This window comes from Phoca vitulina, unplaced genomic scaffold (genome assembly GCF_004348235.1).
Source record: "Phoca vitulina isolate PV1807 unplaced genomic scaffold, GSC_HSeal_1.0 scaffold19, whole genome shotgun sequence".
Classification (NCBI taxonomy): domain Eukaryota; kingdom Metazoa; phylum Chordata; class Mammalia; order Carnivora; family Phocidae; genus Phoca; species Phoca vitulina.
Window position 1 is genome coordinate 30,104,693 of NW_022589722.1, and position 12,620 is coordinate 30,117,312.

The 12,620-nt window shown below is 59.4% G+C and overlaps 1 protein-coding gene across 5 annotated transcripts in view; it reads left to right on the forward strand.

Annotated features, from left to right (window-relative positions):
• Nucleotides 1-7,218, forward strand: part of PRR5 (proline rich 5) — a 54,362-nt gene extending 47,144 nt beyond the window's left edge. Inside the window, exons 7-9 of one of the 5 annotated variants that reach the window (XR_004300931.1) lie at nt 719-854; nt 2,473-3,232; nt 5,565-5,627. Coding sequence is in view for 4 of the 5 variants with exons in the window: in XM_032416476.1 (XP_032272367.1) it covers nt 719-854; nt 2,473-2,948 (612 nt within the window). In the remaining variant the exon portion in view is untranslated. Of the gene's footprint in view, nt 1-718; nt 855-2,472 lie in introns of all 5 variants that reach the window. The other 4 variants (XM_032416479.1, XM_032416476.1, XM_032416477.1 and 1 more) reach the window with 4 other exon arrangements.
• Nucleotides 7,219-12,620: the final 5,402 nt, after the last annotated feature.

Here is a 12,620-nt window from a genome sequence, read left to right on the forward strand (position 1 = left end):
CATTGATTGATTGATTGATTGATTGGAGGGAGGGGCAAAGGGAGAGAGAGAATCCTAAGCTGACTCCATGCGCCCGGAGCCCGAGGTGGGGCTCGATCCCACGACCCTGAGATCATGACCTGAGCCGAAATCAGGAGTCGGCCCCTTAACTGACTGCGCCCCCCGGGCACCCCTCAACCCTTTGCTTTTAGTCTGTGTGTGTTTTTCCAGTTGAAGTGCGTTTCTCGTGGGTGGCGTGGCGGGGGGCTCTCGTGCTGTCCAGAGCTGTCATCTGACATTCTAAGAGCATCTTGTGCTGTGAGCAGCTGGCGGCCCCTCGAGGAGGGATGTCGTCGCATTTCTTCGCGCTCACTAAGGGCCTACTGTGTGCCAGGCGTCTGCTGGGGGTGCTGGGGGCACAGAGCTTGACCCCCGTCAGCCAGACCAAGGCTGTCCTGTGGGCGGCTGCCTTCCTCAGGCTTTGGCTCTGATGGAACTGGAAGAGGTAGAGATCCGCTCAGAGCTCTGGACGAGGGGCATCAGGGAGGAGAAGGTGGACAGGGCCTGGGTGGCCCTGGGGGGCAGCCTTTCCTGCCTGTAGCACTCCATGGGGTGAGGAGTGAGGGCAGGGGTCCCCAGGGGAGGCCTTTAGTGGTGACCGTCGAGCTCAGCCTGGCTGGGCCAGGGCGGCAAGGAACAGGCTGTCTAGTGACCACCTGCCTCCCGCCCTCTCTTGCAGGGGGTGCACGAGTCCCGGGGCGTGACCAAGGACTACTTGCGCCTGGAGACGCTGATCCAGAAGGTGGTGTCGCCCTACCTTGGCACCTACGGCCTCTACTCCGGCGAGGGCCCCTTCACACATTCCTGCATCCTGGGTAGGGCTTGACTGGGTCTTGGGCGGGGAGCTGGGTAACCTCCGGCCCCATCCACCTCTGCCCAGGGTCCAGGCCTCCCAGTGAATAGATGGCCACAACCAGATCCCACTGGGGATTTGCTTTTCGGTCATGCAGCAGACCTGTCCTGAGCATCCCCCAGCCCTGCTGTGTGCTGGGCCCTGGGCACGTGGGGCCCGGGGTCCCTCCTTCAAGAACTGAAGGGGACTTGTCAGGCTGACACCATATATGGTAATGTGATGACTCCCCTGAGAGCCCCACAGAGGCTTCTGTGTTCCCAGTGAGGTCCCATCTGTGTTCAGTCCTGAAAGGCAGGAGTTGGCCAGCAGAGGGCACAGCACGTGCAAAGGCCCGGAGCCCAAGAAACCTAGCTTGTTTGGGGACTCACAGGGGAGGGGAAAGGGGAGGTGGGCGTCCTGGGGCTGCCTGGCCTGTTTGGCAGAAGCCCGCCACGTTGCTCCTTTAACAGACAGCCCATTGGTTCATTCACCTCTGTAAACCGAGCACCTGCTGTGTGCCTGGCCCTGTTCTTGGCCATGGGGGATCAGCAGAGACCAAGCCCCACACACGTGGGCTCTCAGGGCCAGGGAAGGCAGACCAGTGAGTAAACAATCCCCAGATGCATCTCCACGGGGACCCATACCCAGGTGATATGAGGGCCGTGCGGGGGAAGGCCAGACTGGGAGTGCCAGGTGAGCTGAAGGAGGAGGAGCCAGGCCTGGGGAGAGGTGCACAAAGACCATCCTGGACTGGGGGGCCCAGAGGCACAAGGGCCGCTTGGGAGTGCCCACCTACCTGCTGGTGTAAAGCCCAGCCACCAGGCAGCCCCAGCAGCTGGAGGAGAACTTTGAGCCCCCCCCCCGCCGCCCCCGCCGCCCCCGCCCCCGACTCCGTGTGGCGCTGGACTCCAGGCCCCCGCTTGCCGGAGGGGGAGCCTCTGTCTCTTGCCCTGGAAAGGCCCCTGAGCCCCTCACTGGGCTCAGCCCTGCCACATGGTGGTCGCTCTGTGGAACTGCAGGGCCCTGAGTGGGAGCCTGAGATCTGCCCCCCCCCCCCCAGTCCAGCCCCTGCGGCCATCCTTTTCTGGCCCCCCCACCCCCCCGGGGCACCTGCCACACTTCAAATAAAACCCCAACTGACCTCGCCTCACGTGAAAAGGCCCTGTGTCATCCTGCCCCCGCCCTGACACTTACCCACTACCTGAGCTGTGACCCACCCACGTGGGTGTGTCCCCCTCCCCACGCACCCTGGAAGTGCCGCAGGTTGTTCAGCTTTCCACAGGTGGGGCAACTGAGGCATGTGCACATTTGAACCCAGCAGCTGATTTGAGCCTCCCCCTCCCCCAGCTCGGACGGAAGAAGGGAGGAAGAAGACACATAGGGACAGACCCAGTGTCAGCCCTGTCCTCACTTGCAGGGGCATGAGGGGGCCGGGCCGAGGATCTGCACCAATCGGGCTTTTCACCGTGGCTGCCCTTTGTGCGGAGCTAAGCACACAGTGGCTCCTCTGGCCCCAGGTGCCTGGGTTTGCCAAGTGGCCCCCTCCCACCCTGGCCCCCGGCCCCCGGCCCGACACCTCGTCTGTCTGTCTGTCTCTGCAGAGAAGCACTTCTTGCGCCGCTCCCGCTCGGGGGATGTCCTGGCCAAGAACCCGGTGGTGCGCTCCAAGAGCTACAACACCCCACTGCTGAACCCCGTGGCAGAGCACGAGGCCGAGGGAGCAGCGCCCGGAGGCCCCAGCATCCGCAGGCACTCGGTCTCGGAGATGACATCCTGCCCCGAGCCCCAGGGCTTCTCCGACTCGCCCGGCCAGGCTCCCCCTGGGGCCTTCAGACCGTCTGCGGGCGCGCAGTCGGGGCCGTGCCCCAGCAGACTGTATCCCCCCGCCCAGCCCCCCGAGCCTGGCCCAGGCGCCGCCCGCCCCTCCCCGCCCTCCTCCAGTCCGGAGAACCTGGTGGACCAGATCTTGGAGTCCGTGGACTCGGATTCGGAAGGGATCTTCATTGACTTTGGCCGGGGCCGGGGCTCGGGCACGTCGGAGTTTGAGGGGGCCGGGGGTCGGCAGAGCATCGTGTGACAGCCTCGAGTTTCTGCTGACCCCGTGTGTGTGTCTGGGGGGTGCGTGTGTGCAAGAGTTTTTTTACTCTGTCCCATCCGGTCGGCTGTGGGCCCTGGCCACTTTGCCCTTCCTGAGTCTCGGTTGGAAAAAGCGTCACTAGCCGAGCCCCCAGCCCTGCTCTGTTCGGGGTGTTGGCCGCTCCGCCGCCTCCCGCAGGTCACCACGCACACTCGTCAGCCCTGTGTGCACCGAACAGACCTGGCCTCCCACCCCCGGCCTGCCCCAGCCCACCAGCGTCCTGGGTAGGAGACTGAATCCTGTGGCTCAGCCAGGCCTCCGGAACAATCCCCAGGGCAGTGGGGGTTGGTAGCAGACCCGCCTTCCCCCTTCCCACTCACCTCAGGCCACGGCATGACCTCCTGTGTGCCCCTGTCCCAGGCCCTCCTTGCAGCCTGTCCTCACTCTGCCCAGGGCGGCCACGGGCAGGAAGAGGATGGAATAAAGCTGTGTGCCCCGATCCCGAGCTTGTGTCTGCGACGCCAGGCCCCAGACATCCTTCCCTGGTGCTCACCCTCAGATTGCCCCTCGCCTCGCTGGGGTCTCCCCTCCCCACTCCCAGGGCGGGCAGGCTCCTAGTGTCTGGTTTCTCTGTCCTGTCCTGACAGTGGGGCCCAGGGGCCCCGGAACGAAGAGCTGGAAAGCTGAGTAGCCTCTCAGGAGTGGCTGGGACCACGGCGGAGAAGGGGCTCGCTCAAAGGGTCAGGGGTCAGCGTGGCCAGCAGGGGGAGAAGGGCACGTGAGGTTCCTTCTGGGCTGGGTGGGGGATGTTTTTTTGCACCCGGTTAGAAGCCAAGGCTCTGACCCCATTCAGAGTGCTCGCCTCGGGTGGAGTTAGTTTTCTATTGGAGGTGGGAGGGAGTACCCGGGGAGCAGGCCTAACGGGAGGGGGCTGGGGAGTTCTGTGAGTCAGGTGGTCAGGGAGGGAAGGCTGATGCCTCACCCGATCCCAAATCACAGGGGCCACCAGCCCATGGGGATGGGCGGGAGGAGCCCCCTGCATGCGCGAGCTTCTGTCTACTAGGATTCGGTTCACGATGTGCGTGTGCGGTGGGGCGGCAGAACCACAAGGAGCTCGGTCTTGTCATTTGTGAGATGGGAGTGTACTGCACGAGCTCCGTGGCCACCCAGGCCTCGGAGGGTGCTCCAGGAACAGGCGGGGGGCCCCAGGTAGGGTGCAGCTGGGCAGCTGGGAGAGCAAGAGTGAGTGACCCCAGCCTCCAGGGAACCGGGACTGGGAATTGGGCCAGAAGCCTGTCCCTGGTCTGAGAACCAAGGAGAATAGCCATTGGGCTGAGCTGATGGGGCTGAGATCCCTGAACGGCCCTCCGTGGCTCCCAGCTCCTTCATGGAAGCCGGGATAAACCAGAGACCAGCTAACGGGGTGGGGAGGTGGGGGGACCATTACCAGCAGGGTCCCCTCAAGGCAGAAGGGCCAGGCAAAGGACAGAAATGGCAGGGACCTGTCTGGGCTGTGCCCTCACCGGGGTGCTGGGCCCTCTGTTACGTCCCCACCTCCTAGGGTGAAGGGCTCCATTGTGGAGATCTGAGTATCCCAGGCCTCTGGGGACTCCAGTGCCTTTGTGGGGACCTCTGAGCTCCCTGCCCTGACCTGAGGGAGGCCCCATACCAGCCAGTGGGGCCTCACCTGTGATGGGGAGGCTGAAGCCCCAGGAGGGCGATTGCTGAGCCTGGGTCCTGAAGAAGCTGAGGGGCTCCTTCAGCTGGGGCTGCCCCCCACCCCCTTAAAGGAGCAGCTCATCGTCTGGGCTAGGAGCAGGTCTATGTGTTACATCCAGCCTTGTTCAAAAAATGTTTATGGTAATCTACATCAAAACATCTTGTTATAAATTGGGAAATTAGATGTGAAAAATCAGGACCAGGGATTCTATAAATTAGGATAAAGGACCTGCTGCCGTAGGTCCCCCCCCAACCCACAGAACCTTTCACACACAGATATGTGGGCCATGGCCACCGGTGTCCCCTCCAAGAACCAAACTCCCTACAATGAAGGTCACATCCCTGATCAGGTCTCACTTTGGCCACCAGGGAGCTCAGGCCGAGCCCCAAGCTGGCTGTGGCCAGTGTAGGCCTGTGGCTCTGTGTCTGCCCCAGTGGCCCACCGTCCTCCCACCCCACCCCACCCCCCGCCTCCAGTCTCTCCACCTGTTCCCTCGATGGGACTTGTCCCTGAAATTTCAGGGGTGGAAACGGGTGGTGGGACCAGAACCTTCTGCAGGCATTCCAGTTGTGGAGAAACCCATGTGTATGCAACACCATGGCCTGGAAGAGAGCTGAGCGCAAGAGAGGGCCCCGGGGCTTTAGCTTCATGAGCTCTGGGAGACCTGCTCAGACAGAGGAGTCCGTGATTAGTCTGTCCCCCATGAGGAGGCTGCCTGTCCTGTCCCCACTGAGTCCCCAGCCATAGGTCAAGGAGTCTGTTGAATGAGTGACATCACTGGTTAATAGTTGATTGTGCACGGCATCACCAGGGAACCTTCTCCGATGGAGCGTTTCCTATGCGTCTCCAGGGCTGGGCTGTGAGAAACCGTCTTACTGTTTTTGTCTTTGCTGTAGGTCCTCCGGAGATCGTCCTACCCCTGCCTCTCAGGTATGGGGTCTCAGGCCCAGCCCACACCTGCCGATGCCGACTCTGCACTTCAGCCAGATCCCGGGGGATCCGTGTGCCGTGACCCGCGCCAAACGCCGGAAGACCTCTTGTTCCGAGGCAGGTGCTCCGAAAGTCTGAAATGAAAGTCCCCCTAAATAGTCAAAGTCCGTAGCACTTCAGGCAAAAACCTGCCCAAAAGCAGGCTGGGGAGCATCACGGTTGTGGAAATGGGACACCCGCTCTGCCCGGCAACCTCAACAGATGAAGAGGATGGTGATGAGGGTGCAGGGTCCACAGAGGGCCACACAGATCTGGGGAAACCAAAAAAATCATCTTAAAAAAATTATCCGGGGAAACCCCTGTCCGCACGACAGAGAGGGGGTCCCACCCTCCATCTCGGGGGTCTTGACATGGTCTGTGTGACTCCTTCGGGCACCTGGGAGCCCAGGGACACTTTCTTAAAATAGCGTTTTTACAATAAAATACCTAAGATCACGAAGGAAACCAAAACCAACTCTCCTGAAACCACGACATCCAGCCCATCTTTAAAATGTGTGAACAGCGGTATCCCCATATCTCTACAGACGGGTCAACGGCCAGATCTCACGCGGGGCCCGTGCTCACCGGGACATCAGAGTAGTCAGGAGCAGAGAGGATATTTCAGGGTCTCAGCACCCCCTGGGTGTGACGTGAGCCTCTGTGATCTCTGCTGGGACCAAACCTTGGGGGCTGCTCACGGGGCTGGGCTTTGTTGGCTGTGCCCTTCACCGGAGGGAAGCTGACCAAGCTCACGAGCTCTTGTTTGTCCACGAGTTCTCGGCCCCCGAGTTTTATCCGCCGGCAGCGCAGGGAGTCTGAGGAGTGGCCCGTCTGGGCTGCCTCTCTCCCCGGCCAGCCGGGCCAGCACTCGGCAGCCAGAGGGGCTGCCCTCCCGTTGCCCGCCCAGAGCCCTCCGCTGCTGCCCGGTGCCCTGGGCGGAAGTGTCCCGCTTTGTGGCCTGGGCTGGAAGGCCCTTCATGGGGAGGCCTCTCTAGGCCGCCTCTGGCTGCTGGCTCCCCACGCTCGCCTCCCTCCTCCGTGGACGTACAGCACACACACCCTGCGTGCACACCCACGCGTGCATGCCCATTCACACGTGCACGCACACTCGCCTCCCTGAGGCCCTTTGCTGCTTCCTGCCTCCAACCTCTACCCCCATTCTTTGCTTTCCCTGACCCTGGACCCATCTACCTGAGTACAGGATGTTCCCGGTTTCCCTGTGGGGAAACCTGGCCCAGCCTCCCCTGGGCCCCACCCGTACCTAAGGCCTGACATTCCCACGACACCGTGAGCCCTGGGAAGGCAGGCTTGTGCTAATCTGGCTGAAGACAGGGTGCTCCATGGCCTGGGCTGCCCAGCTCTCTTGCACCCCTGGAATCCAGGAGGGGTGAGGGTAAAATAAGGGTCTCCTCCTGGAAGAGGACACAGGACGGGAACAGCGAGCGGCTGGAGCCCAGGCCCCAAAGCAGGACTGGTTCCTGCATCGCTTTCTCCCTGAACAAGCCCAGTGCACCAGAGCATTCGGGACAGGGGGGCTCTCATGGACCTCCCACAGGGTGGGGGGAGCCCTGCGAGAGAGCTTCCACCCCCAGCGCCCCCCCCCCCACACCTCTGCCTCCCCTGTTAGACTTCAGGTTCCCCTCCAGCATATACTCATCTATGCAGACAATTCTGTGTGCGTGCGTGTGTGTGTGTGTGTGTGTGTGTGTCTGTCTCTGTCCTGCCGATGGCACCAAACCATCCTGGCCCCGCCCCCTCAGCATCTCGCTCCTTTCTGGCAGAAAAGTTCAGCTCAGTCCCTTGGTCTCAGACTTTCCTACCCAGCCTGTCATCCTTCCTAACAAACAAAGGCCCTTTCAGCCACCAGGACCCACCTACTTTTAGAGGCAGGGGAACTGGGTGTGGACACAGTCACCTCTGGGGTAGCTGTCCTGGACCCCCAGTAACGACACACTCTTGCTATGGACCAGCGCCTGCATCGTCCTCCTGTCCCCATCCCCGGGGCCGGCTGCTACCGCCCATCCTATTTCACGGGTGGCAAGGCTCCAAGAGGTGTGAGGCCGGCGGTGGTCCCTCAGTCGTGAGGCTGGCGGTGCCAGAACTCACTCGGTCCCGGCTCTGTCCCACTGCAGACCTCTGGTGGCCGCCGGCCTGAGCATTCGGGGATGGGGACTTGGGACCCGCGGCTGGGGACCTGCACCCCCCGGGGCCTGGCTCAGGAGGGGCCCGTCCAGCAGGTGTCTGCTGGAGGAGCTGAATGGCAGAGAAGCCCCTCGGAAGAAAGGCCAGGCCAGAGGGAGCCTTGGTTCTTTTCTTGGAAAAGGTAGATGGAAATCCTACAGTATTTTTAGCCCCTCTCCACGCTCCCCCTTGTTTCCTTCATGTCGTCCTAGACTTCAGATCAAAATGAAACTGGCATTTCTGCATGGATTCGTTTTAGGATGGAGTGCCCCGCAAACACATGGTTCCCCGCAGGGGGTGGAGAGGGTCCCGCACGCGTACGTGACTGGCACAGCCTCCAGACTTTACAGGCCTACGGGCACGCACCTCCGGCCTTCCTGGAGCTCGGTCTGGGCAGGCCGAGCAGGGCATGGAGGAGCAGGGCACACCAGTTGGGGCCTCAAGTCCAAGCCCCCCGGGGATGTCTGCTCCTCAGTCTGTTCAAACCTAGGGTGGGTGGGTACGCCCAGCCGGCCACACTGCCCCCTTCAATTGTTGCCACCCATTGCTGCTCCTGGCAGCCGGGACAGAGGATGCAGGACCCACTGAGTAGGGAAAGGCCACCCCACGAGCCCTCGTCCTGCAGAGGAGGGGCCAGGGCAACTGCGCCTCTCGGGGTTACACTCAGAGTTCATCGCTGCCCCATCACGCCAAGGACCTGAGCTCCCAAGGATACAAGTCCCACATGCCCGCACGCTCTCAACAGCCAACATTCTCCCCTCCCCACCCCACCCCCCGCAGGAGTTCCAGAATCAACCTCCCATGTGCCTGGAAGCAGCCGTCCTGAGACTGTGGGAGGCCCCCTGATCTTGTATCCAAAGAGTCTGTCCGGGTTCCCCTGGCTACCTCTTGGTGGGGGGCTGGGAGCTGACGCAGGTGTCCTCCTGGAACAGGAGTCCCGTCCCCCTCCAGCTGCCGCTGCAGCCTCAGGGGGAAGGGAACACTTGAGGCAGCCAGGGCCACTCATCCACTCGCCCCGACTGCTGAAACTCCTCGCCTCTGCGTCTCCATGGCCTCCCCAGGAGGCCACTCCGGAGCCTCGCAGTGGGAAGGCTCTCTGGCTGGTCCCCACCTCGCTATCTGTGCCTTTGCTGAGGTCTGGGCCATTCTGTCTTATCTTCCAGACACACAGGCACTCACAAACACACTCACACACCTACAGACCCCGGCACTCACATGCACATGTGTGCTCACAGTCACACACTCACACATACATTGCACGTATGCACACACTCACACGGCTCTGAGAGAGAGGCCTCTCCCCACCCCAGGGAGTGGGATTTCTTGCACAGGAGGGTCACAAATATCCCCTGGCCACCTCCCATCTCCCCAGAGAACCCTCTGCCCAATGCCACCTCAACAGAGGGGTAGAGGGATGGTCATTTGAGGCATCCGCCTGCATTTGCTGAGGCTCTGTGTCTTAGTCAGCTCCAGCCGCAACAAATCTCACAGGCTGGGGGCCTCAAGCAGCAGACATTCATTTCCCACACTTCTGGGGGCGGGAAGCCCGAACTCCGGGGGCCCACACCGTCGGGTTCCGGCAAGGACTCTCTTCCTGGCTTGCAGATGGTCACCTTCTCACTGTATCCTCAGGGGGTAGACAGAGAACTCCTCCTGTGTCTCTCCTTCAGGACACTAATCCTATGGGGTCAGGGCCCCACCCTATGGCCTCATGTAACCTTGGTTACTTCCTTGGAGACCCCATCTCCAAATACAGTCATTCTGGTGGCTCGGGCTTCAACATACAAGTTTTCAGGGACATAGAACCCTCCCTGGTGGGGTGATAGGCCCATTCCTCAGGAAGCAAGACCCCCAGGCCCACTCTGGAAGTCAGAGGAGGGTCACCATGGGGCCACTACCCCAGCCCGGTCACAGGAGCCCTGCCTGCACTGTGGCATTTAGGAAAACTGGGGAGGGGGGGGTGTCATGGTAGCCTTCCTAGTAACTTTGCCTGCCTGTACCCCTTCTAAGAGTTAACATTTGCTTTGGGGTGTGTGTGTGTGTGTGTGCACCCCACAACAGCCCCCACTAGCAGGGGACCTCAGTGGGGATGGCTTTGGACCACGAGGCGTCCTCTGAAGTGCCCACTTTGTGGTGTCAGTCTCTGGAAGGACTAACTCCCGCTTTCAGGAAGGTACTGCTGGGCGCTGGGTGGCCAGAGGCCCAGGAATCACAGGTGGGAGGAGACCTGAGCTCTGGAGGCAGAGAGAGCAGGGGGTTCCCTCCCTGTGGTGGAGCTGCCTGAAGCTGAGGATGCCCCCAGTGAAGGAGGGGAAGACTCCAGGATAAGGGAGAAAGGCTGGGAGCACAGTGTGTGCCTCTAAAGATTTGACTCATTTGTGATTTCCCATTTGACCATGAAAGTAATATTTGGCCTATAATTTTTATTTATTTATTTATTTTTAAAGATTTTATTTATTTATTTGACAGAGAGAGACACAGCGAGAGAGGGAACACAAGCAGGGGGAGTGGGAGAGGGAGAAGCAGGCTCCCCATTGAGCAGGGAGCCCGATGTGGGGCTCGATCCCAGGACTCTGGGATCATGACCTGAGCCCAAGGTAGACGCTTAACTGACTGAGCCACCCGGGTGCCCCTTGGCCTGTTATTTAAAAGAAAGACTGCTGGGTATAAACCTAGAATGGCTGAAAGTGGGTACTTGAAATGATATTTGCATGTTTGTAGCAGCATGATTCACAGTAGCCCGAAGGTGGGAGCAACCCAGTGTCCATCAACCAACAAGCAGATAAACCAAATATGTTCCATCCGCACAGTGGAACATCGCTCAGTCTTAAAAAGGAAGGAGATCCTGACATCTGCCACAACATGGATGAACCTTGAGGACATTATGCTCAGTGAAATACGCCAGTCACAAAAGGACAAAGGCTATAGGATTCCATGTTATATGAAGCCCCTTGAGTTGTCAAAATCATAGAGACAGAAAGTAGAAAGGTGGTCGCCAGGGGCCTGGGGAGGGGAATGGGGTGTTAGTGTCTAATGGGGACAGAGTTTCAGTTTTGCAAGATAAAGAGAGTTCTGCCTGCTCACACCATGCAATGTGAATGTACTCCACACTTAGAAAGGGTTCGGAAGGAGGGAAGGGGGTGGGAGGAAGGAAGGGAGGAAGAAAAGAAGAAAGACCTCCTTCCCTCCCTGCAACACTTCCCTTGGGGAGTGTGGAGTACCCCACACTGGGCCCTCTGTTGAGGCCTGAGTGGGGGGAGCATTATTCCAGGGAGGGACTGTGGTCCCTGAGCTCCAGGAGTGTCCATCAGTGACCTTGGGGATTCAGGGGAGCATCAGCCAGGGATGCAATGGGCATGGGCTCAAACCCCTAATATCACAATGCTCTTCCACTCTCTGCCTCCTGAGCACATGGAAGGCCCACACTTCCTTGTCTGCTTGTGGTAGGTGGGGCCACGTGACCAGCCCTGGCCAATGAGCTCTATGCAGAAGGGATGTGGGGCCCTTTGGAGCTGCCAGGTGGAGACCCTCCTGAGTTCATCTTCCCTCTGAGTGGTGATTGGCAGGATTCCAGATGGGACTGTTCTGCGAGATGGGGTCTTGGGGGCTGCAGACATGTGGTGTGAGTGAGAAGTAGACCTAAGTCTGTGTGAGCTCCTGAGACTGGGGCATGTTTGTTACTGTGGCATAAGCTGGCTTGACCTGACTGATACACTCCTCTTTCCCAAATACTCTAGAAGAAAGTGGTTCGTGACCGGGGAGAAGGCTGAGTGAGATACACTGTTTTATGTGTTTATGGGTATTGTGTGCCCTCCTGGGTAGAGCCAGGACCCTGGGCTCTGATCCTGAATTGGTCACTGCCTTGCTGTGTGATATTAGGCAAGTCCTCCATCCTCAGTTTCTGGCATCTGTAGCAAGGATTCTTCCAAATATAAAATTCTGTGACCTTGGTGATATCTCTTTGCTTGTCCATGCACTGTGGACACATGCAGAGCGCGAACGTAAGATTCTAAGCTCCCAGACACCATCGTCCCTGATTAAGCAGCTCCGTGCAGATGACAATGCATTGGGCAGACAAGCACTTAATGGGTTTTGACCTGAAAGTGATAATGGCTTAATAATAAACGGATGGTCTTACCCCAAGAACGCTTTTCTTCATTGACTAATGTGTTTGCTTAGAGCTCAGAACTGCTTTAACAGGCTGTAAAAAGCTAGAAAAAGGTAAAGTATCATCCACATCATCACAAGAAGAATTTCTCATGCTGACATTTCTCTTTTCACTATGGGGATTTATGTCAGCCTGTGTTTGGTGGGGGAAGAGGAACGTAAGACCTGGAGGATGTGGAATCAGGCAGGGTTCTCATTTGCAAGCAGCTGAAGCAGATTCTGGCTGATTATAGAGAAGAAGTTCGTTAAAGGATGTTGGGAGACCCCAGAGTTGTCAGGAGCTGGGAGAGCCAACATGGAGGTACTGTTCCCTTCCAGGAACAGTGCCTCAACCTACCCCAAAGGACAGACTGATGGGAAAACAGCCACTACTGCAGTCCCTGCATAGGGACCCCCCCCCCCTCGCAGCGCTGAAAGGCCACCCTGCACAGAGATACAATGATCGCACAAGATGCTCCCATTGCACAGAGATGCTCCCACTGCACAGGGATGCTCCCCCTGCACAGGGATGCTCCCACTGCACAGGGATGCTCCAACTGCATAGAGGTGCCCCCACTGCACAGGGATGCCCCCACTGCACAGGATGCTCCCACTGCACAGAGATGCTCCCACTGCACAGGGATGCCCCCACTGCA